At 42.5% G+C, this 25255-nt stretch overlaps 1 protein-coding gene across 4 annotated transcripts; it reads right to left on the bottom strand.

Annotated features, from left to right (window-relative positions):
• Positions 1-2430: 2430 nt before the first annotated feature.
• ALAS1 (5'-aminolevulinate synthase 1) lies at positions 2431-22587 on the bottom strand. Of its 4 annotated transcripts, none has more exons than XM_050957803.1 (11): positions 22375-22587; positions 20452-20670; positions 19111-19260; positions 18736-18958; positions 17861-18045; positions 16556-16735; positions 16240-16404; positions 14655-14923; positions 13841-14003; positions 12503-12597; positions 2431-2562 (listed from the first exon to the last, which is right to left on the bottom strand). In XM_050957803.1, the coding sequence occupies exons 1-11, from the start codon at positions 22571-22573 to the stop codon at positions 2446-2448; spliced, it is 1965 nt and encodes a 654-aa protein (XP_050813760.1). In that variant the 5' UTR covers positions 22574-22587; the 3' UTR covers positions 2431-2445. The 4 variants fall into 4 exon arrangements, with proteins under 4 accessions (XP_050813760.1, XP_050813762.1, XP_050813763.1 ...); XM_050957805.1 differs by lacking the exon at positions 2431-2562 and adding an exon at positions 8486-8815; XM_050957806.1 differs by lacking the exon at positions 2431-2562 and adding an exon at positions 8807-8836.
• Between the last annotated feature and the right edge of the window lie 2668 nt (positions 22588-25255).

Here is a 25255-nt window from a genome sequence, read left to right as displayed (position 1 = left end):
CAGCAATGGAAATGACACTGCTGCTAATAGGAGGCTTTGTTTTAAAACAGATGTGTGTGACAGTGTCACCTAGAGGCCATAACCACTATCAGGGCCCCATTGTGCTGGGTGCTGTGCAGACACTGCCCTAAAGAGCTTACCATTGTAATAGATGAGACAGACAAAGGAAGGGTTGGTGTCCTCATTGTACAGATGGGAAACAGAGGCACGGAAGGATTAACTGACTTGTCTGAGGTCACATGAGATATCTGTGTCAGAACCTGGGGTTGAACCCACTCTATTAGCCACAAGCCCGTCCTTCCTTTCGTGTAGTAAAATGTTGTTTTCTCTAAACATGAGGTCAAGTCCTATTTGCAATTTAATTTTAAAAGTCTTGTTGCCGTTCCATCATCTAAAAAGCATGATTACGGCTCCCACTCCACACTGGGATCAAATACAGGTTTGGGCTTTTTGTAATCCTGGTGGTTATATAGGAGTTTTTGGCAGGGTCGCCCAGAGGATTCAGGGGGCCTGGGGCAAAGCAGGGGAGCTGCGGTGCTTGTACTCACCCGGCAGTGGTCTGGGTCTTTGGCAGCATTTTGGCAGTGGGGGGCCTTTCAGTCACTCCGTGTCTTCGGCAGCACTGAAGGGCCCCCCGCCGCCGAAGACCTGGACTGCCACTGGGCCAGGGCTTGTGGGGCCCCTCCAGGGCCTGGGGCAAATTGCCCCACTTACCCCCCCCCGGGTGGCCCTCCTTTTTGGAAATGTTTGTTCTCATACTGTGTGCTTTCACCCCAGGGTAGATCAGGACTGACTCCCCTGCAAGCCATGTTTTATACACCCTCTGGCTCAGTGGGAGACCAGAATCAGCCCCTCTATATTGTAGACTAGATTTAACCTCATAATGCTTAGTCCACAGCTGGCAAAGCACTTTGCAAACAACAGGCAGTCACTGCCCCAAGGGGCTGGTGCTCGGTATCACTACCTTGCTTTAAATGACTTACTCAAGGCCATGCTGAGTCATTGATGGAACTGGGGATCTAACCCATTTCTCCTGCCTCTCATGCATGCTCTCTCCATTGGACTACACTACCCGCCTTGGGGGGAGCCACATACTCTGCCCACCCTCCTCTCAAAAAGTCTGTACAACACCATGTAGGCTAAATCCTTTTACATGCATGCAGCCCCACTGATTTCACTAGGGTTCCAGTGCTGTAACTAGGGGCAGAATACAACCTATTGAGTTCAGGGGGAGTTCTGTGGGCCCTGTCCAGGACAGAATACAGCCCTGCCCTCTATGGCTGCAATAAATATGTATGCGGCCAAATCATGCTTGCCTGACTTACATAAAACTCCCCTAGCCGTCAGTAGGAGTGTAGGGAGCTCAAGGAATGCAGGCTCAGCACAAGAGGTTTGCAGCACTATATCACACATGCCTCAAGTGAAGGGTGAGGCACGAGGCCCAGTTTTTTTCTGCCTCCTGAGAAGGTAGGCACTCCTGCTATGCTTGGGTAAGTGGAGGAGTCTGGAAGGAGGCCCAGAACAACTGGACATTCCCAGAAACCTTAGTCCAGCTGCCATTGCAGTCTCCTCTCTCCTTCTGCAAAGTATTAACCAGATGCAGAGGAGGAGCTGAGAGCTGCAACATCACTTGAAGACAGTGCCAGACACAATGGAATTGTTGAAGTCCATCTCTTGCTGGTTATCATAAGACCTGGGCTCACATGGTCAATAAGTAACCAGGGGATTGCTTCCTTCCCTCTAGATTGCTCATCTTATTGTGTTATTTTAACCCCTCTTAATATTGCTGGCTTCTCTGGGCTCTGTAGTTAAATAACTGGTGGAAAGGTCAGAGACCATTTATCAGATTGCACATAAAAACCTTGCAGCCTCCAACCCTTACATGGAGAACTGGCCCTTGGATTGTTGTTTTGAAATACTGATGACATTGCACAGCACAAACAGGTGGACTCCACTTCAGTAATGAAGGTGCTGGTGGTGGGCTGAACATGTGGGGGTGGGTGGAAGGGGACATGCACACAAAATTACCCCAAAGACTCTTCAGTCTCTGAAAGTTCATCGTATATAGAGGGGTGTGATCATGGGGATGGGACATTGGTCTACAGGCTCATTCTGAGTTGTGAAGGATGGCTCCGGATGGAGAAGACTGAATCTGGCCCGCTGTCTCATGTTGTGGAAAACACATTGTCCTGTAGTGACCTTATGCCAGCAGGAAAGCGCTTTGGCATGGTTATATTGCTGAATAGCCCCATTAACACCGGAGCTGGTTGGTGACACGTTCGCCAGGGAAGCAATACAGTGCCATTATGCCAGGGCAACAGCAAATAAGGGGAGTACCCAGAGAGGAAGGGGAGATCCAAGTGACTTCTCAGAATATTTTTCTGTTTTATTTTTGACTCAGTCCTGTATTTTGCTCTGGCCCTTTGGGCACCATATCCCTTGGCATCACCCCTTTGTCCTGTTGGGCACCATGTCTGGCACATTTCCTTTGCTGCAGATGGTGCTAGTCTCCTCTCTGCAACCTACACAGCCTGGGCATATTTTTCTTTTCATAAATATTTCCTTTAAGTGAAAGAGAGAGCATAATTTTAGTCTCCGCCCAGAGGAATAGGAAGGGTTAACTAATCACCCGGTTGCCCCCCTCCCCCAATCAGGACAGGAGAAGACAGAAAAAGGAAATGTTATTAACCTTATTTTAGAGATGAGGAACAGAACCACAGAGAGATTAAGTGACTCAGCCAAGGTAACGCAATAAAGTCTGTGGCAGAGTTGGAAATAGACCTTAGATGCCCTGTGCTTTAGCCACAAGACTTGCTCTCTCTCAATGACATTTTGATCCCCTTGCATGTCAGCTGTAAAGACCAGCTGAGCTGACATTTAATGGATTATAAACAAACCCCAGCTGACTCTGTTTAGGCAGCCTCTGCTTCATGCAGTTTCTGCTCTGCTCTCTGGTCACATGACGGCCTTTCAATAGTCGCTCAATGGCGCTTTCTTCTTCCCAGAAAAAAACAGCATTAGCCAAGCTTAAAGTGACATTTTGGCTTCCTGTTGCAGTGAGGAAGTGGAACACTGGATGGTGATAAGTTAATCAATAGCAAAGATGCAGATCATTAACAGTCACCTCACCAGGCCCTTGCATAATAATGCATAAAGGGAAACACATGCATCTGGCGCTGATTTTCAATCTCAGGCTGTTGGGTAATTCTGACAGGCACCTTCTTGCTACTCTCAACACAGCTGCATTGCTTTTCTTGTACTGAAGGGAATGGCACACTAACCCAGCAATTATTACCTAAACATGACCTAATTACTTCTTGAGTGCTTGCTTCAAATTCCTATTGCTTTAAAAATACAGAAGCAATATCTAAAGGTCCTGATTCTCCAGTCACTTGCACTAGTGTGAATCTGGAAAGCAGTAGAGTCTTGCTGGTTTAAAACTGGAGTGGTCACAGTCAGGGCCACATTGCAGCTCTTGGATAGCTAAAGGGACCCAGTCCTGTTATTAACAGCATGGAGGTTTTAACACTGAGCCATAAGAGTGCCACACCAGAGGATAAAATCAGAAATGGTGCACGGTGCCTTGGTCACCTGCTCTCAAAGCTATGGATAGGGTTTTTTCCATTGAACACCCTCTCAGTGTGTTGTGTGTGCTCCAGGCGACATTCTGATTACTGACACGCCACTGACTTCCATGAACTTGACACTTCGTCAGTCTTAGAGACAGTTTCATCTCTCGTTCTTTCCTCTGGAACCTTCTGTGTTGTTTGTTGTTGTTATTTATAGCCCTTAGGAGACCCTGTCAAGGACCAGGACCCAGTGGGATAGGTGCTGCAGAAGCACACCAGTTGCCTAACCATTTGTTGTCCGTGTTTGACTCTGGCCTCGTATACACTTGGGGTTGGAGCCAATCCACTTTAGCTCTCCATCAGGCCACTCAAGTTATCTAACACAGGTTGGTCTTGCCTGTGTCGATAGGACACATCCCTTGTTATAAACCATGTCACCAAACCTACAGCAGCTTCGGGCATTACAGGAACATGTTTCTGTAAGCTGATTAAATCATGTGTTGGTGTCATCTACACATACAAGACTTGACTGTGGTAGAACACGCTCTGGGGACTGTTGGGCTATAACACGCTTTCCCACCAGGTTAAAACTGCTGTGAAGACAAGCCTGGATAAGATCAGCGGCACCACCCATTTTATGTGGGAGGCCTGAGCACGAAGCCCGGCTTGTTTAGATTGTGTGGTTCCAGACGGTTACCAAGCTGTATACACAATAGAAGGTAATGACGCACGAAGACAGACATTGCTGAAAATATCTGTAAGTGCTCTCCACTTTCCCTATGCTGCACTGTATGTAAAGGCAACCTCTAAATTAGCAACAGAGCATATTGTCGTTCTCAACACTGTCTATTCTAAGTTCATTCTACCACCGCATTGTTGTGAACCATGGGCTAGACAGTGAATATGTCACCTCGATTTCTTTCAGACTTGGCCATTTGAGTGAGGAAGGGGGCGGGGGAGAAGGGAAATGCATCCATTAACCCCTGTGTCCCAGCCAAATTCGTCCTGCAGCTTTGATCAGGTAGGGTATTCTCTTTTGGGTGTTGCCAGAGGCAGTTGCATAGCATTGTGGTGCACTATTAAACCATCTGTTTGCTGTATTCTACATAGGAGTCCCTCACTAGTGGTCTCATTAACGTTTTCACTTTTTCAGCACTATAACTGCCATCTACAAGAGGACACGCTAAAAAGCTACATTTAATCAACCACTTAAATGCAGTGGACAAATTCCACATGGCTCAAAGTGCTTGTCAGTCACTGGATCCATTCTTAGAATGACATACCAAGGTAAACAGCTTCAAGTTTCCAGATTTACTTGGAATTCTAACAGTAACTTTTTGTTATTCATACTAAAAGTTGTGATTTGTACTCTTATATCACCCTTCACCTGAAGGAGCTTGAAGTGCTTTCAGACATTAATTGAGACTCGCTCCACATACTTGCAAGAGGTAGGTAAGAATTACTGTACTCATTTTACAGCTATGGGAACTGAAGTACAGAAGGGTGAAATAACTTGCTGAATCAGTGCCAGAGGCTGGGGTAGAACCTGGCCATCCTGGCCCCTGCTCCCTGTTCTAACTGTCAGACCATGTCTGGTTTCCCACCTTTTTGTCTGAAGACCAGAAAAGACAGAGAGTGAGAAAGGAAAGTGAAGCACAAACTTCTGACTGATTGATTGCAAGTCTTTGCCTTTCCCTAGGAGCCACTGCATCTCTTTGTCTAGAAATACATTGTCTCATATATAGCACTTCTTCCAGCCTTCCTGGTCAATCTGAAATTAGGACATCCTGGTCCTTGCAGCTTCGAGCCAGAAGGCAGAACTGGCAAGTAGCGCGTGACAGGGAGAGGACAGAAGAGCAGAGATGGGTTGGATGGGGTGGCCCCACACAGAACTATCACTGTACTGCATCTGATACAAAATTAGGTTGTGCTGCCTCATTGCAACCAAATGTTGAAGAGACAGATGAGACCTCCCTGAAGCTTCACTTTTCCCCACTGTACCTGCACCAGAGGCAATTGGAAGCAGACACGGTCCTCTATATTCCTGGTGCTGTAGTATCATTTATTAAGTCAATGAGTGACTAAAGCACAAGCTTTTATAGAACCATAAAATGCAGGGCTGGAAGGGACCTCAAGAAGTTGTGTAGTTCAGCCCATGGTGCTGAGGAAGAGCCAAGTATTCCTAGGCTGCCCGTGACAGTGTTTGTCCAACCTGTTCTTAAAAACCTTCAATGACAGGGATTCCACACCCCTCTTGGAAGCCTATTGCAGTGCTTAACTATCCTTATATTTAAAAACATTTTCCTCATATCCGAACTAATTTCCCTTTGCTGCAGATTAAGCCCAATATTGCTTGTCTTACTTCCAGTGGATATAGAGAACAATTGATCACCATCCTCCCTTAACATATTTGAAGACTATCAGGTCCCCACTCAGTTGTCTTTTCTCAGAACTAAACATGCCATTTTTTTAAACTTTTCCTCATAGATCAGATTTTATAAAGCTGTTATAATTTTTATTGCTCTCCTCTAGATTTTCCACATCTTTCTTAAAGTGTGGCACCCAGAGCTGGTCACAATACTCCAGCTGGGGCCTCACCAGTGCAGGATAGAGCAGGACAACTGCCTCCCATGTCTTGCATACAACACTCCTGTTAATACACCCCAGAATGATATTCGCCTTTTTCCCAACTTCATCACATAGTGGACTTGTATTCCATTTGTGATCCACTGTAACACCCAGATCCCTTTCTGCAGTACTGCTGCCTCGGCATTCTCATTTGGTAGTTGTGCATTTGATTTCTTTTTCTTCCTAAGTGAAGTACTTTGCACTTTTGTCTTTACGGAATTTCATCTTGTTGATTTCAGACCAATTCTCCGTTTTTTCAAGGTTGTTTTGAATTCTAATCCTGTCCTCCGAAGTGCTTGTATCTGCTCCCAGTTTGGTGTCATCCACAGATTTTATAAGCACACTCTCCACTCCAGTATCCAAGTCATTAGTGAAAATATTGAATAGTACTTGACCCAGGACTGACCCCTGCAGGACCCCACTAGATCTGTCCCCCCCAGTTTCACAGCAAACCATTGATAGTTACTGTTTAAGTCAGTCTTCAACAAGTTTTGCACCTCTTCACTGTAATTTCATGTAGACCACTCTTCCCTAGATTGCTTATGAGAATGTCATGTGGGACTATGTCAAAAGCTTTACTAAAATTGAGATATATCACATCTACTGCTTCCCCATTTGATTCTCCGACGGCCCCTCATGCAGGGAGAAATTTTTCTCCAAGAGCTGACCACAAGAATAGGGAACATAAACACACCGAGTCTCTCCTGGATGAGTGACTGCATGTAGCATATGCCTACATGAATGATGGCTTGGATTGAGACCAGAAATAATGTGACTCACGCAAAGCCTGCGACACAGTGACATTTAGACATGGCAGATCCTCAGTCAGTTGCTATGCATAGCTTCTCTCAGAGGTACAATGAAGGAAGAACCTTCTCATTTTCTGCCCTAACCCAAGAGGAATCCAACACACTTCTTCTAAGGCCACTTTATAAACAGGACCATGGGACCGGAAAACTCATCGTATTCATTGTATAGGAGACGTGCCTCCAAAAATAACCTTCTCCTAAGTTAAGAAAAAATACTAACTCCTGGGCTCATGTCTCCCCTTTTGGCTACATCTGTGCACAGACTGTTGTCACCGGAAACATAGATGTCAGCTTGTTGCCTTTAGAAGACATGAGTGCCTCAGCTTGCTGGCAATTATTACAAATGCCTGTAATCAAATATGCTTTTACTAAGGAAAAAACGGGAGGAAGAACTTGATCTTATCCTGCTGGATGAAAACTGGGACTAAAGCTTTCTCTGCATGAGAAAGTTGCACCTGTTTAAATTAAATCTGTTTATGAACCAGTATAGCTAGACCAATGCAACCCTATATGTGGCCATTCTTTTTAAAGTGTATTTTAAATCTGTTCCCAATTGACTTAACCTAAACCACAAAAAAACAACTCCTACTGAAATAATTGTGTCCACTCATGGAATTGCATTGGTTAATGAGCTTTAAATTCACACCTTAAGTTATACCAGTACAACCTTTCCATGTAGACAAGGCCTCAGTTATAGCAAAATGCCAACCTAATCTCTCCATCACCTGATCTTGGCTTATCCCAAAACAAAAGCTTACATTGATATTGTTGGGATCCAGTAAGAATCTGCTCAGCTATTCGGTGGAGATGTCAGCACTCCAAGGCATCTACATCACCGATACGCTTGTCCTGGAACAAAATTACCTCCTCTGGTACAACCTGTCACCTTGCTTTTCAAATCCTAAACAAACTGTCACCCTATCAGCCAAATTGTGGCTAGTAGACATCCCTCTTCCAGTCCACCTTAGAAAATCAGCCTCAGCAGTGATAACCGTTTTCAAGAGAAAGCTGTTGAAACAGCCCAAATCATCCTTCATGAAGAACACAACTCAACACCTAGTGAGACAAATACCCTCTCCAGAATCAAGAGTCGGGATGGGTTCTTTTCTTCTGTGGCTTTCTGCAAGACCATGAATCAAGGTACGGCTGCATCACGGTCCACCTACAAATCCGCATCTCTGCTCAGCCACTTTCCTCCTTTGTGTCTTCTATGGCTAATCTTCCTCCCTCTCCTTCCCTCTTATTACTGTTACTTAACTTTGTGGTATCCACTTAAGCAACCTATCTGTGCTACCTAGGGTCAATAATGCATTGCTAATTATTTTTTGTTTACATAAAGCAAATTCCTTTTTCCAGTGGGATGTAGAGTGTGTGTTTTTTCACATGCATTCAGTTTTTGTTCCTGCACCTCTACTTGTTTTTGTTTCTTAAAGTTTAACTACTTAAGAGAGACAGAGGGGGTTGTTTGTTGCATTGACATTCCCAAAGTTCATTTAAACACGCTCCCTAACATCTGTTCCTTCCTGGGGCTTTTTAGCCTGGTAATTTAATAGCTTTCCAATTAGTTTCCCCATGTATTTGTAAACCAAACTAATGAATTATATAACCTCTTTTATGCAACCTTATTTTCCAAGCTTTGTTTGCACAGGAACAATGATATTTATATTTATTTATTCTCCTTTTTGTCTCAAAGAAAGTTGATCCTTCCTGTTCTTCAGCATGCTATTTGCAGTTCTTCACATTCACCAGTCATGACATTTTTCTGCAGATTTCATCTCTATTGTGGCTTGTCTGTCTCAGATTTCTCTCCTGCATTTACAAGCACCAAGTCTATCAGCATAAAAATGGCTGTTACCATCTTTGACATATGTGTTCATAAATGAAAATCATTGTCTGTCAAGTTTGGACATACTTATTTCTATGTAAATATTGTCCATTTTAAACCCACGTTGTTATCAATTGACTGAGAAGAGTCATCTACAGGGTGTCAGCTATTAAGGGTACATGGTACATTTTTTTCATATTGGGTTTTCTGTTATTTGCCTGTACACTTTAATGCAGTGTAATTACAAGTAATAGCAAAACCCTGGACTCTCTTATCAAAGCCCTGAAGCCTGAAGCCCTAGAGAGTAGGGAACTCACTATTGACAACTGTTAGTGACCAAGGAGAAGAGCAGCCCAGAGCTGTCTGAGAACTCACAATGGGCAGGAACTCCACAGGAGAGGGGTCTGTCTGCTAGCATCTTTTGGTGAACAGTTAAGTTTTCAGTTATGGGGCAATACAATGCTGTTATCCTCAGGATTTTATGTACTGCTGATTTTTTTTTTTTGCTCTGAAGATGTAGTATAAAGCTGAAGCAACTTTAAGGTGGTACATGGCCCAGAGGCAGTACCGAGGCGGGTGTTTTGGCCTGAAGTGGCAGAGAATAGCCATTGAGGGACTACAGGGTAGGCCTCCCCACTCAACAATCAAAGCTGAACTTACTTCAGCTGCGTCAGGGTGGAAGAGCTTCTGGAGTTGCTGAGGCAGCCCTTATGGGCTGGAGATGGACTTGCTGGATTTTTCACCCCTCCCCCAGACTCTGCCAATCCTGGACAACCATGAGTGGGGAGCCAGAGGGTGGGGAGGAAAGTGGCTAGAATGTATTGGCAATAATCTTAACCTTCAGTCTTCCCACAGTTTTGAATGGCTAAGAAACTTCAGAGAGTGGGGAATCTTAGTTAATATTTGCTGTTCATTTGTTAATTTCGTGCTTCCTCAAGTTTATTGCCCCATTCCCTGTCTCCCTGCCTCCTTTAAATAATGTAGTCTTGTTTTAAACCTCTGGAGCTAGTGGGTGAGTGGGGAATATCGTCTAGCAAGGGTGCCCAGCGGAGGATTTGGGGTTGGGGGCTGTGACATAGTGGGGATTTTCCCTTGTTATGTTGTATGTGAGCCTTACTGTTTTGCATAACTGCTGTGTGTGCCTCAGTTTCCTTGTGTATTACACCAATGTCTAGGTGGTAGGAATAAGGGTGTGAGACATTTGTGGGCAGGGCTGCTCCAGCTGCCTGCACCTATACTATGACTGCTCCTTTGTAACCTGAGACCCAGGAGGGGGATGTGACCAGGTGATTCTTGGGCCGGGAAGCAAGACAAAGTCTGGAGGAGCAATGGGCAGGGCAGGGGACAGGCAGCTGGAAGTGAATCCGTCTCAGGTGGCTTGGGGTGCAGGGAGAGGGCCAGAGCCCTGGCTTTGGGCTCCCATCCCCTAAAACTGGACTTGGCTGAAAGTCACTGATTTCTGTGCTTACAAATTCTGTCCTGCAGTGTGGTCCTGTCAACTAATAAACCTTGTTTTATCAGCTGGCTGAGAGTCACCTCTGTGTTCATGTGCAGGGCCCTCTGGCTTCCCCAGGAGCCCCACACAGGTGGACTTGCTGCAGGAGGCACACCATGTTGAAGGGGATTAAATGCTCTGAGCTCAAACCCAGGGAGGTCAAAGCTGTGTAAGCTTCTTGCCCTGGAGCCAGTATGCTCAGAGAGAGGAGGCATGCTCTCCCGGAGTCCTGACTGGCTTTGTATGGAGCAGTTCCAGAGCACTGCCCTGGTGACAGAGGCTTAAGCTGCTATTATTTAGGTTTTCTGAAGAAATCGCTAGATAAACAAATCTGGCCCTTTTTGCTTCTGACAACACCTGGTAGAAGGGTTTCACTTGTTCACACTATCAAGTGTTGGGCCGACTCAGTATAGGAAGGGGAAAAGGGCAATGAAAGTTCACTTTCCTGCCAGCAGCAGTGTTGGTTCTATAGAAACTCATGTTTTTTCCTATGGAGACTTGACTCAACAACTCACAATGGCATTGAAGGAGCACTGTGGTGCTGGCCCCACTGTATTTTGGATGTTGTATAATTTAAAAATATTAATAATTGTTACTTTATTAAAAAAGCAGATACTGTACAAGCTACACTAACTAGTGAAGCCCAGTTCCATTGAGCTCATTTGTTTTATCACCCTTTGTTTCCATGATAGTAGGCTATGACTACTCTACAACCATTTCTGTGTGTCAGAGATATTTGTGTATTTCACATTCAGTTTCACAGGAAAAGGAAGACAGCTGGGTTTTCTAAACCATAAAGATTTAAATCTAGGTTCCACGGGTATTTGTGTGCAGGGTGAAATGTTGTGATTTTTTCCTCTGTCCAGCCCTGGCACATTATGTTAAACTAAAGTTTATTGTAAGTCTGTTTATGTCAGGGGTAGGCAACTGATGCACATATGCCAAAGGCGGTGCACAAGCTGAATTTCTAGGGCACTCACACTACCCGGGCGGCTTTGCCTTTTAATTTAATTTTAAATGACACTTCTTAAACTTTTAAAAACCCTTATTTACTTTATATATAACTAAACTATTGTTGCATGTAGCCTCCCCGGAAGAGACCTTTTAAAAATGTTAAAATGTATTTTGGCACACAAAACCTTAAATTAGAATGAATAAATGAAGACTTGGCACCCTACTTCTGAAAGGTTGCAGATCCCTGGTTTATGGCATAGTTCATGAAGGCTTTCCCGTGAGTCATATTACATCACCTCTAAAACCAAAGGGTTTGACTGTTAAGATACAGCAACATTCTAATGGCAGCACTATTTATTAAAAGGAAATAACTGAAACAGATTTAAATAATATGCTTAGGTAAGTGAGCTTTTTATTACACGATTGATCTGCTGGAGATGTGAGAAGGAAAAAGCACTTTGCAATTTCCTCAGGGAAATTGATCAAGCTTATTTTTTCCCTGTTGATTCAAGGCCAGAGGGATGGTAATGCTGGGAAGTGTATGTAAATGTTCTAATTTTATTATGGTACAGGTGTTATACTTTTAAATGTTTAATCACATAGCACAAGATTAAGATTTTTTTAAAGACCTGCATAGACCCCACAAGTTGGAAAAAGTTCTTGTCAAGAAATAGAGTACCACACTCTTAAATCTGTTCCAGTGCCCTGAACTCAGGAAGACCTATACAGAGTCAGGTCTGCATCCACACTAATTCTCACTACAACTTTCCCTTTTGTCTTGGGGGGTGGAGGGAGGATAGGATGACAGACTTTATATAATGTTCCATTTAATAATGACTATTTCAGTGAAAAATAGTCACACTGGTAGAAGATGGTAAGTCAGAAACTACCTACTAATGGATTAAATTAGAAGTGAGATAGTTTTTGTTCCACTTTATTTTTCTGACCACTAATCCTACAGTCTTCTTTGTAAACATTAACACAACAGCAATGAGCTTAAAAGGACAGAAGCAGGACACCCTGTTCTGAACTATAATTTTCAGAGCTGTGTTTAGACTATTGATTAAAATGTTATAATTTAATATGCAATTTAAAAAGGCTGCCTAGGCTATTTGGATATTAGAGGACTAGATATGGACGGTGTAACAGGTTGCTCTCAAGCACCGACAGAAACTAGTTTGCTCATGCCACTGAAGTAGGATCTTTCCCTTTCACTCATCACCTCAAAATGCAGAGGCCTTCTACAGAAATTGCATTCCGCTGAAGAGTGCGGTTTCAGCTCCAGACCAACGTTCTTCCATGTAGCCATCAGTTTCTCTGTTAGACAAAAAGGAAGACATTTCTTAAAATCAGAATATTTTTAAGCTTTCAGTACATAGAACTCTTTCCAAAACAATGAGTACTGCAAGTGATGAATTACAATGAGGTGAAAGTAAAAATAACCCAGCAAAAAGCCACCTACTTGAAATGCCTGACAACTTTTGCTTAGCAAAGTAAGGTGTTGAGGGAGCACAAATACTGACACTAGTTCACCTTCAAAGTTATGACTCTAGCCATCCATCCATAGACCATTACTCTTATTCCATAATAAAAACGGAATTGCTTTTTGATTCTTTGAAGAAAGGCACTTAAAGCCTTTCAACATGCTCACAGCCTTTACCCCATTTTACGGTTTACTAAACTGAAATCACGGAAGTCTTTCCCAGGGCCAACATATAGTCTGTCTACACAGACCATGGAAGCAAGCCTCCCAGCCCAGGTCAACAGACTTGGGTTTGTGCTCTAAAAATAGTTGTATAGACAGCACTTCGAAGTTGTGGCTCAGGCTCTGAAGCGCCCCCCCCCCCCATAACCTTCGGAACCCAGGCTCCAGCCTAAGCTGCAACTCTAAAATGCTGTCTACACAGCTAGTTTTAGAGTACTAGTGTGAGCCATGCCAACTCTGTTACCTGGGCTGGGAGGTTCACGGTTCACTTGTGCAGACTTCCCAGCTCTGCCTGGGCTCACTAGGATGAAAATCCAGGAGTCTCGAATCTCATTTTCCAACTATTAACTGGTATAAATTAATCAGGACTGAAATGGTAAGATACCAGGCTACTTTGCTGTAACAAATATTGATTAAAAGTATGGACGGCTAGGTGATTTCGTATGGAAACTGCAAAAACAAAAATCAGAGCAGCACTACTAAACAAACACCCACTAAGACAATACCTTTGTTTTAAAAAAGGAACAAAAACTCCTTAAACTACAATGAGTAAAAGAACCATAAGATGGCTGAAGACTGGTTTTGTACTGCAGCATTTTGTAGCTTTCAGACAGAGGGCTACCACCACTCATGCTCAAAGGCAAATCAGTGGGAAACATTGACAGCACTTTCTAACACTTCATTCGTAGCAATAGTTCACCTTCTTCCAAGGTGAGCTTTCCCAGCTTGACTCAGCGAAGTGTAGATATTTTCTTTAAGTTAGCAATAGATCAGGGATCATATTGTAAATCTTCAGAATGAAGATACTAGAGCATTTTATAAAATTCTTAACTCTGCTGCAGTCCATTCACTCACCAAGGAAGTAATTCATCATCTGCGGTGTGTGATGAGGAGTTGGGGCAATACGCAGCAGCTCTTCTCCACGTGGAACTGTGGGGTAGTTTATTGCCTGGACATAGATGCTGTGCTGACTCATCAGTCTGTCACAGATCTCAGTATTTTTAGCAGCATCTGCAACCTAGATTTACAAAGTGGTCAAGTTCATGGTAACTGGAATTGTGCATGTGTAATTATCAGAATACATAATCCCAACCAACCTTCTAGGTTTGAAAAGTTAGTTAAAAGTCACAATCTGTGGAAGATTCCAGTTTAAGTTCTGATTTTTGTGGGTAGTCCATACTTAATCATTTTGTCCTTCCTGTGCTTATTAGAACAGAACATGGTATAGAAGGGAAGTTTAAAGCTTCCCTCTAGTATTCTTGCCGGAGTAGTTCCAATGAATAATTTCTTTAGTATGCATTTTTGTACCCCTGAAGATATTTAGACTATTGTACAAATAGTAAAGTACACCACACAAAGTTAGTTAAGTGTGAATGGAACTTATAGCATTTGCCAGTTCAATTTGTTGGCTAACACCCAGCTGCACATTTTTTTTTTTTTTTTTTTTTTTTTTTTAAGAAACAGCAGGTTTTAGCCATTTAAGGAAAACCCTCAGCTTCAGCCTACTTCATACTACATAACCCTAAAATAAGCTATGCTTATTTACATGCTGTGTAAGAAAGCAAGTCAGATTCAGCTTCAGGTATTTTCTGTAATACAAACAAGTTTATTCTTGTGGAACATCTTTTCCTAAATTTAAAAAGAAAAAGATACCATAATTTTTAGTTACCCTGATTGGAATGATGTGACTCGGACAGTGTACTACAGGGAGTCCAGCATCCATCAGCATTTGTCTCATGAGTTTAACATTGCGTTGGTGCTGGCGTCGAAGAACTTGCCCTTCTGCACTCTTTAGAGTTCTGACTGATTCAAGCGCACCAGCTAACAGCATGGGTGGCAGGGATGTTGTGAAAATGAAGCCAGCAGCATAGGAACGTACGGTGTCTATCAAAGAACTTGTACTGGAAATGTATCCGCCCACACAACCAAATGCTTTGCCTGAAAATAAGAAAAACAGTCAAGATTTACTCCAGCCTTTAGAAAAAGTAACTGCAAGCCTGGATCTAACAGAAGTAGAACTCCAAATCCTGACCTTCCTATGAGCAACACAATTAGGTCTTTCCAATAATTTAGCACATAATACAGCTCCTCAGTTTTATTCTAGTACTTCCAAATTAATGGTAAATTAGCACAAGGCAAGGTTAATCCACTCCACCCCACCCCAGAAAAATCCCACGCTGTTATGAAGAAGCTGTGTGACCGGTTTGAGAGTATTGTTTAAGACAAAAAAACAAACAAACAACTCCACAAAAAACAGCACCTACTAGTGATTTCTGGGACAAAAGATTCTTGCACTATTTTAATGCCAGTGAAGAAACCTGTAAATCTACCCAAAATAAACAAACAAATTCAGTAAGTATTGGAGTAAGATATATTCTAATGAGTTTAAACACTTGGGACCATTATTTGTTCTCCACTCCCTCTGCTTTTTTCCTCCAGCAGGTTTAGGTGGGTGATCTATTCCTGAGATAAGTAAAAATAGCCCTCACTCCTGTCTTCTATTTGCATCTTATTTATGTGCTTCATGCAATCGACTGGGCATGTACAGTAATCACCATTTCAGAGGATACTACCCAATAGTTAAAGGCCAAAACAAAGCCAAATTAAACTGAAGCCTATTGCACTATTTTTGTTTATATCATGCTGAGGTTTGAGACTGCAAATAAAATTCTTAAACCAAACCACCACCACATATTCTTCTAAGGTGGAGTTTCAACTCTTGCTCTATTTAAGCAGATTTTCAGTTTCCAGTATTTGAACTCTAATAGTTAGAAAATAGTCTGCATTGCATCCAAAATAATTTTATTGTTTTTTTCAGTTCTTGCCAAATCTCCTTACACAACTCCCATCTCAGGTTTCTGGATTAGGAACATTCCAACTTACACAAAGGAGAGTTAAGATCTAAATATAGAGCACTGCACCACAATTAACTCTCTCACATATGAATTCACTGATAGAGGACTAGTGACTATGTCACCAGGGTCATTTTGCTAACTTACTTCAGGTGGCATTTTTGAATCAGCCTAAGTGACTTAGCACAAGTGCCTTAGAAAGTTAATGGGACTGGTGAGCCTAAGTCAGTCATTCAGGCTGTTTTAAAAATCCCATGCTTCAATTCCTAGAAACAAGTCAGTAAACTGACTTGATTCAAGTTCATTTTATTCCTTCATCTTGTCTGCAGCATGACCTTTGCAGGCATTTGTACAAAAACAGTTTATACACTTTTGTAACTAAAGGCCAGAAGATACACATACCAAGTGTTCCAGAGATTATGTCCATTTTATGCATGACTCCATCCCGATCTCCTATGCCACCACCCCGAGTGCCATACAGCCCAACAGCATGTACTTCATCTACAAAAGTGATCGCCCCATGCTCATGAGCTACATCACACAATTCTTCTAGTGGACATACTGCACCTGAGATCAAAACAGTAATCACAATTAATCACAAGTTCTTGCTTTTGATGGTATATGCATATTTCGTAGCTTAAAGAAACAAAGACAATTTATATGTTTCAGTAAGGCACCTATTTAACAAAAGGATACACACTTTTTATAGCAGACTCACCATCCATTGAGTGAACAGTTTCAAATGCAACAATTTTGGGAGTAGATGGATCTGATTTTTTCAGTAGTTCTCTGAGATGATTGACATCATTATGGCGAAATATGTGCTTAGGGACTCTACTGTTCCGAATTCCTTGAATCATGGAGGCATGGTTTCCTGCATCTGAGTAAATCTCACAGCCTAAGGGGACAACCAAAGGTTACTAGTAGTTATGGCTGTACTGAAAGAATGGACAGATGATTGTACAGATACCTTAAAATTATATGAAATATGGTTGTGCTGGTAAATGTGTTTTAGCCCCAGAATAGAGGATTCGCTATAGACTTCTTTGTTAAAATCAGAAACTTTGCAACAACATATTTAAGACAGAATACCCACTGAAATAGCTATATTCTTTATTTTTGCTTTAAAGCGCTTCTGAAATTAAGACACTTATTTCCAGGAATTCACAACTTTACTTGCCTTAAGTCAGTTAAACAAATTTAAACACCCAATCCCAAAGGAATATACTTAAAATTTTACATTTGGAAGTTACCAAAAAAAAAAAAAAAAAAAAAGTCTTAACTGTAGAGGTTTCTCCAGCAACAGCAGATACAAGAGTCAGTTTACCAGCGTTAACCATATCCTGGACTATAGCAAGGAAAAAACCATCCTCCCACCTGCAGCTACATGGGATGGGGAAAACAGTAGGTCTTTTCCAGAAGTGAAACCAGCCTCTGGAAACAGCAGGCAGTTACAGCAGCTGGGCAGGAAGACCTCCAACTGGGGCATCATTTGTTGCCACCCATCCCTCCAATACCTCCTCAGCCCTTGTGATATCAGCAGGTTGCTTTTACAGTTTGAACTTGGCATTTACTGGTTGATTCTGTCTTCGACTCATGTCCTTCTCCCTTAGTCCCTCCACTGCCAGTCTCCTTTCTCCCTGCTCCTCTCAGTCCTTCCCTACCCTTTAAAGTTCCTCACTTTTATATTAAAGAGAATAAATGGAACCGAAATATGTACCAACCACCACCTTGGACACTCTGCTCATAGGTTGTACCCCGACTTTGTGTCTGATACAGGTGCAGCCTGATAACTTCTAATATGGCATAGAGAACACTGCCCCAAATCCTGATCAAGGTGTTTAGATGCCACCACAATAGAAATTAGTGAAGACTGCTTTTTTAAAAAGTGGTATTTCGTGACCAAAAATGGTCAGAATCTCAGGTATCATCTGAAAGAAGTTTGTTTTCAGTGAAATTTCACGGTATTTTGTTTGCAGAATGTAGTATTACATTGCATGATATCCAGTAAATCAGATCTCACCTGGTAACATTTTAGCTAACGTGAAGAGAGTGGAATCATTAGCTACAAAGCACGATGAGAAAAGCAATGCTGCATCTTTTCCATGGAGATCAGCCAACTCTTGCTCCAAATCAACATGAAATTTACTTGTTCCAGAAATATTTCTGGTGCCTCCTGCTCCAGCACCATGTTGTTTCAACGTATCCCTTTAAGAAATGTTCAAAAGGAGGAAAAGCATTAATCAATACTATTTGACTCTCAGCTGCATGTGAACAATACTGGAAAAGGAACATTATTGTCTATAACAAATCACCATTCCTTAATAACTTACATAAAAGCAATAGTTGTTAAAGAGAAATGGGTACAAGAGGTGCAACTGTATTTGTTTACAGTTTGAAAAAGGATCTTGGAAGCCAAAACTAAGTTTTGCAAGGAACTTCATGAGCTCAAAGCTAAATGCTATTTACTAGCTGTGCCCCTTACAAAAAAATCGTAGGATTCCACTGCCTTATGCTGAGCTATCTGTATTTAATAGGTACTGAGACATACGATAATTATGCTGTCCAGCAGTTTTCCCATAAGCTCCCCACAGAAAGGAGGAATATCAGGGGTTCACCACTTAAAGTGTTGCAGCACTACAGCCAACTATATTTTAAGTTGTTTTATGACAGTAGTCAAATATGTGAGAAGGGAGGATTAGCCATGTGATAAAAAGTAATACCCTTTACACAACAGAAGGATTTTAATCGTTATACAAAACTACCTTTCCCTAGAATTTACATTGTTTTGAAAAAAGTTGAGCTTGTCATAGCTTTGAGTTAGTTTCCTGTAGATCACTGCATACCTTGTGGTTACCAAAACATTTTATTTTTAATTTAAGTTATAGAACTACTTACATAACAGCTCCACACACTCGGGGGTGGCGACTCATTCCTAGGTAATCATTGCTGCACCATACAGACACCTCTTTTTTGCTGATAAGGGAATCAGAGTAGTCGTCTGCCATGGGAAAGACCTGTGCCCTTCGGTTCACAGTTTTGAATACACGATATGTGTGATCCTTTTTTTTCTCATCAATTTTTTTCTCAAAGAACTGGTCATACTGGAAAGTAGAAACAGCTAGAAGAGGAGAGAGGCTATTAAATACAAGAAAGAATTAACACTTTTGAATGTCAAAAGATCTGTCTGCAGCCAGATACTGCAAAAATGGATTTAGCAGGCTAATAGCAGACTCAGATTTATTTTGCTAATCAAACAAGAATGATCCTTACATTTTGGCAAGTTATCCTGAAGCAGATGAGACACTCTTTCTGGTTTTTGCTTTAACATAATATCCTGGAACTTCTTCAGCAAGCCATTTCGCTCTTCTCCAGAAGTCTTGGTGTTTATCACAGTAGGATTCACTGGTGTTTTAGTAAACTCTGTACATTTGAGATGTTGCAAAGAAATCCAGTGATTATTAAAGTCAGTTTCACACCATCTTATATCAAAAATACAAAAGATTGTATGCCATGAAAAGTTATGAATCCAGTATCTTAAATTGTTTAAAATAAACTTAGTTGAGATACTGAAGCAGATCAATAAGACTCAGAAGCTGAAGAGAAAGTCATACTTTCCTTAGACCTTGCAAAAATCAGATCTTGTCTAACAAAAACTGAGGTTCAATTCAGAAGATACCAAGTGGTCCCAGGCCATTACTGAATGTAGGCTATGAGAGCCAAACAAACACATGCTTTAGTTGTAGGTAAAAGTGTTTCTCTATTATTCCAAGCTTCTGTTCTACTGCTATGGATCATTGTTACTAGGGCTTGCAGCAGACTGGAAAAGCTGGAGTGACCGGATAAGGAACAAACTGACTTCTTCCAGAGGAAGCAGCAAGACTTAGTACTGGTGAAAGAAAAGGCTTCCTTTAACACAACGCTTTGACAAAACTACTTTAATCTGAAAGTAACCTTGTTCTCTTTATGGCAGTAACGGTCTTATTTGTATAGTAACACATGCAATGGGACACCAATTTCTGATCAGGGCCATAAGGCACTACTACAATCAAAATATTAAGGAGAAGATGGTCCAGGGTGGAAGGGAGGTGGTTTTTATTAAATTACTTCTTGTCTCTAGTGTCCAGCTTTGCGCTTTCCAGCCTGTAGCTGCTTAATTCTTTGAGTATGTTCATGTAGGCAGCAATGCTAATGTGTTCTACACATTGGTAAGCCTTTTTGGTGAGGACATTGAATTTTTATAAGCAATATCAAGAGCTATTTCTTAGAGCCAACTGATAAAAAAAAAAGGTGCTGTAGCTTGACATATCATTTGTTTTGCAATTAGAACATAATTCACACTAAAACCAGCTGCAAAAAAAAAGTAGACAAAGAGTTAGTATAAAATAGATTACACAACAAACTAAGTAATATGAACAGAACTGCATGAGCACAATTAAAATCGCTATATTCTGCAATAAAATCCTTTTGTTGCACTGTCCCATGACCCTCCCTCTGGCCTATAAGGTCGCAATTGTGTCAGCCTTGGCTTTTATCTCTAAGGTTAGTGCTAACAAGCAGAGTGTTACAAGAGTCTATATTTCACTATCTATTGCAGCATACATAAAAACATACCTTTCCTTACAGCCTGCATTTCCTGAACATCCTCTTGGAGTTCTAGGCTGGCTTTGCAGAAAACATTAGTGTTCGTAGGGTTCATCTGAGCTGCCAGAAAGGGGCATTTAGTGGCAGAGCTTGGACTAGTGCTCTGGCTAGTAACAACAGGTGGATGGCTAATAGGCAGCTGGGATCCATTGGTGTTCTCCTGGGACACATCTTTGGAATTTTTGGCCTCTTAGATAGGAGAAACAAAACAAGGGTTAAAAAACAGAAACTGGGGTGATTTGATTGCACAAGAACATAAAATTTCTGACAACTATCTATCTATTACACTAAACCACAAGCCAGCCAGAATTGCTCAACTGCGTCATCTGTACTTGTATTATCACACAAAGTATGAAGTCTCAGTATCTGATTAACATTTAAAGCCAAATTTTCTTGAAGAATGCAATACTACTGCCTCTTTCCCAAATGAGGAGACAGTGTGCTTTGTGGATGAGTTAATTTCAACTTAAAATTTTTTTCAGCTGAGTTTCCCAGTTGCCCCTTCTCCCCTACTATCTCAGATTATAAATCTTCTAGGGAAATTTTCTCAACCAGGGTCAATAAACAGCCACAAATCATAAGGGATCTGAGAACTCTACTGACCTGGATTTGCACCAATTACATAGTTACGATCAGCAGAACTTTGCTCTCAGATATTACATTAGAGTTTGCAGAGTATGAACTTCAGTTTTAAAATAGTCCAATTACTTTCAAAGAAGCCATATGTGTTAAGTTTTAAGCAACAAGTGTTTGAGAAAATTAAGCAAAATATTTAGAGAGTACACCAGCTCAGGCAGTTACAGTTTCCAGAAGTTTCCTTCTGGCTGGGCAGATCCCAAAGTGTTTTAAAAAAGTTCTTCCTTGTCTACTTAAGCAGGAAGCATTTATTAAACAAGTCAAGGATTGTTATTGTGAAAAACAAGTGAATAAAAATGACAACCTGGAAATCTTACAGAACAAATGACCCTATGGTCATTACCAGTGAAGATTAATGTAGTGCACGTACATGCAAGTTAAACGGATGGAATGTTGTAGAATAATGCACCTACCATGCAAGTTATCTGACAAGAGCAAATTATATCCAGCTAAAGTTGTCCTGTAATAATTTACTGTCTGCTTTACAACAGCACCAGGGACAATTCACTTTCCTCTTGTGGAGGCAACACTGCTTCTTCTATACTGCATACCTTTTCAAGTTTGCTCCCACAGTAAAAGGTGAGCGTTATAGCATTCTCTGCATTTCCTAGGTTTTTGGAGGGTGGTGTGTTCCTCGAACAACCAGGTTCCCCATCCCACAATCTGCCATTCAATTGTTCAGCGTGTAGCACACACCGAAACTGATTTCATTTACACTTCTATTGTATTACAAGAAAGCCAAGATTCAGATGTGTGACCAAATCCAAAGTTTAGAATTCCAAACTCATAACACTATTCTAAGCACAACAAGTAAGGCACTGAATTTTACAGCTTTAAGTAGTTTACTTTCAAACCAAAGTTTAACAAACCAGACAGACTAAAATCAGAGACGAGTCTTTAAAAAAAGACCCACCATACCTGAAGTGTTTGAATAAGAACATAAGCAACATTGAGTAAGGACAACATTTTGAGATGTTTACCGGTAAACATTTCAGTCTTTTTGAGGTGTTCATGCCAGTCACTGAGAAAGCAAAGTTAGGGGCAATTGAGAGGTTCTATTGTACAACCTTTCATAACCTGACAAATGAAAGGAAAAAGGATGGGATCTAATAGTAAACATAAATACAGTTGTAAGTAAAATCTAAAAAGCCTCTTGATGAGGAAGCTTAAAATTAGATTAAAATAAATAAGCTTCTGGGTATGGTAGCTTGTACATCATTAACTAGCTATAAAAAGAAACACAAAATTGACACTGACTGTCATTGGGTGAGGTTGTTTCTTCAGCTTGTTGGCAGTGAACAACTGAAGTACCCAGGGCACGGGAAGCAGGCTTGGTCGCAACTTCCATCATTTTAGGGCAGCTCTGAGCATAAAAGAGCAGTGACTTGCCAGCCTTCTGCAGAAAAGCCTGGGATACCCGTGACAGGAAGGGGCAGCGGCGAACAACAGTTTCCATTTTCGGGTTTTTTGATCCTGTAGCAAGATACAGAAATGATAATGTTAAATGCAAGTGTTAGATCATTTCTTACATATAAAACCATATTCCATACTTCAGAGTTGAATGATACACAATACAATTAGGTTACAGCAGATAGAAAGCAGTACAGTGTGGTATTTACTACTAATAATGCGATGACTTAAGCAAAGAACCAGGTAGAGTATTAGAAATATTTTCTTAACAGGGAGACATAGGGGGGTTGTGCAACAGTCTTCCAAAAGGAAGTCGAGGGAGAGCCCTGGCACATTTAAATGGACATCAGCAGCCTATTCAGGGAGCTGCTGGGTTTCTGAACTGACTGTAAGATTACTGTAATAAGACAACACTTAAAATTACCCCCCCCCCGGTTCACTTTGGGTTAGCTTCCCTGGGCTCCAAGCTGAGGGAGCACAACGCAAAACCAACACGGATACGCGATTCTACAGCCGCCCCGAGGGGCAGCTGTAACCCCCGCCGCCCCCGACTATTGTTAACTGATACGATTTCAGCTTGACCGTGTCCCCGCCACACCAGGCTGGAGGGAGCCCAGGACCGCAGGGCGCGCGCTGGGGAAGGGGGGCGCACGGAGGAGAGGCCCCTGGGCCAGCGGAAGGCGGCAGGGAGCTGAGTGCCGCCGGGGCACCTCAGGCTGCCTTGCCAAGCCGCGCCCGGAGGGGTCCCCGGCGCCCCCACGTCCGCCCCGCTCCCCGGGGCGGCGCAGCGTCCCCAGTCTCGGGCCCCGAGAAGACCCTGCTTGACCCGCGCTGAGCGTAACCCCACCTCACCTACTACCGATCCACTTCTCCCCGCGTCCTCGGGCCGCTGCTACCTATATAATCACCCCGCGCAGGCGCACTGTGGGACTACGCCCAGCACTACCCCCTCCGTACACAAGGCATGCGCACCACCTCCCACAAGTCCTGCTCCCGCTACGGCGCATGCGCGATCTCCTGCCTTCTCACGCTGGTGTCTACGCGCTGCGCGGAGGAGGGAGCAAGTGGCGCCTCGCTGGCTGCGGGGGGAGGAGGAGGAGTGGCGGGGGCGGGGGGAGAGGAGGAAGAGTGGCAGGGGCGGAGAGGGGATGAGGAAGGGACAGAGGCAGGTGGAAAGTGGGCGGGAAGGGGAGAGCTGGGGCAGAAGCTGGAGGTGCGATGCAGTTAGGCGCTGCCTCTGTAGGGGCAGAAGAGGGGAGAGAACAAGGACCTGCTGGGTGAGGAAAAGGGGGACCCACCTGGCTGCTCAGTGGCAGCGGCTTGGCCTGGAGATTAGGGCCTTGGGACTGGACAGGGTCGTGGGAGAAAGGTGGGTGCACGTGGATCTGCCATAAGAAGGGAGCAACAGCCTCCCTGTTCAAGCTAATATGGGGAGAATGGAGGGGCACTGTCCTTTCCCCACCATGGGGACACCTGGAGGCAGCACTAGCCGCATTGAGAGGCAGGGCAGTAACTAGGGAGGCGGCAGGCTACATTTCCTGCCATTTAGATGCACTTCATTACTTCAGCATTTCCATATTAGAAGTAGTGATGTAATAGGTGACCTAAGGTTGAACAGGGGTCTGGGAATCACCTCCCAAGTTCTAGTTCTGGGTTGTCTACTAGGGCCCTGTGCAAGTTTTGGGAAGATATCTGAACTGAGGGGCTTGATTTATTTACTGTAAATGGAGCTAGTAGTGAGCTAGCTTTATGTGTGCAACTAGGGCTCCTCGGCACTGCTACCACACAAAGAGTAAATGAAGGGCTTTGAACTTTTACGATAAAAGGTGCTATGGACAGATACTTGTGGGATAACATAAATATCATGTCAGCCATATGTGGGTCTAAGACTCGATAGCAAGACACATAGGTGGAAGATGGCACCTGCCCATGCTGTCATGTAGCAAATTTATATGAGGGAAGTTGATAGATAGGTGACTCCTCCACTCCTCAAAACCCAGCTCATAGATACAGGAAGACTGAATATCAACCTCTTCCTTTGGGGACCGTTACCCTGGCTTACGTACTGTTGCTTCTCATGTCCTTCCATCCCCCCCAGTCTAAGGCACTGCCAGGCTTATTACATGTAGGGTGCTTTAAGTCCTTTGATTTAAAAAAAAAAAAAAAAAGCACTAAAACAATGCCAACTATTGTTTACTTCTGCTGTAAGACACTCCTCCCAGTTCCTAGTTAAGAGACAGCTTCATTTTGAATTATGTTTAACGAAATAAATAGTATTCAGCTTTAATAACAGGATCTTTACTATTTACCTCATTCAAGCTACAGCTAATGTAAACAAGGATTTGTTTTGTTCAAACATTGACAGTTTTTGTTAAACTCTGATGCTAACAGGAGAAAACAGGCAGCTCTGCACCATTGTCTAGGGGTGAGGACAGAGCATGAAAGCGGGAATTGATAGATAACTAACTGCTGTTGTTTGTTTTCATGGTTAACTGACCAGTGCAGCATTATCTTTTAATTTACAGTTCAATTATTCTGAAGATTTAGTAAATATGTCACTCTTCAATCATCAGTGCAATCTACCCTTTTATATATCACATTTGGTGATTTTCTTGGCACTAGCATTTAGGTTATTAAAAGCACTCCATAAACTTTCAGTTATGTTTTTGGCCTCGTGAAAGTGATCATTAATATTGGTGGGATAATGACCATGCAGTTTTGGTTCTGT

This window comes from Gopherus flavomarginatus, chromosome 6, assembly GCF_025201925.1.
Source record: "Gopherus flavomarginatus isolate rGopFla2 chromosome 6, rGopFla2.mat.asm, whole genome shotgun sequence".
Lineage (NCBI taxonomy): Eukaryota > Metazoa > Chordata > Testudines > Testudinidae > Gopherus > Gopherus flavomarginatus.
The sequence above is the reverse complement of the archived record's forward strand: the minus strand, read 5'-3'. Positions and strand labels throughout refer to the sequence as shown.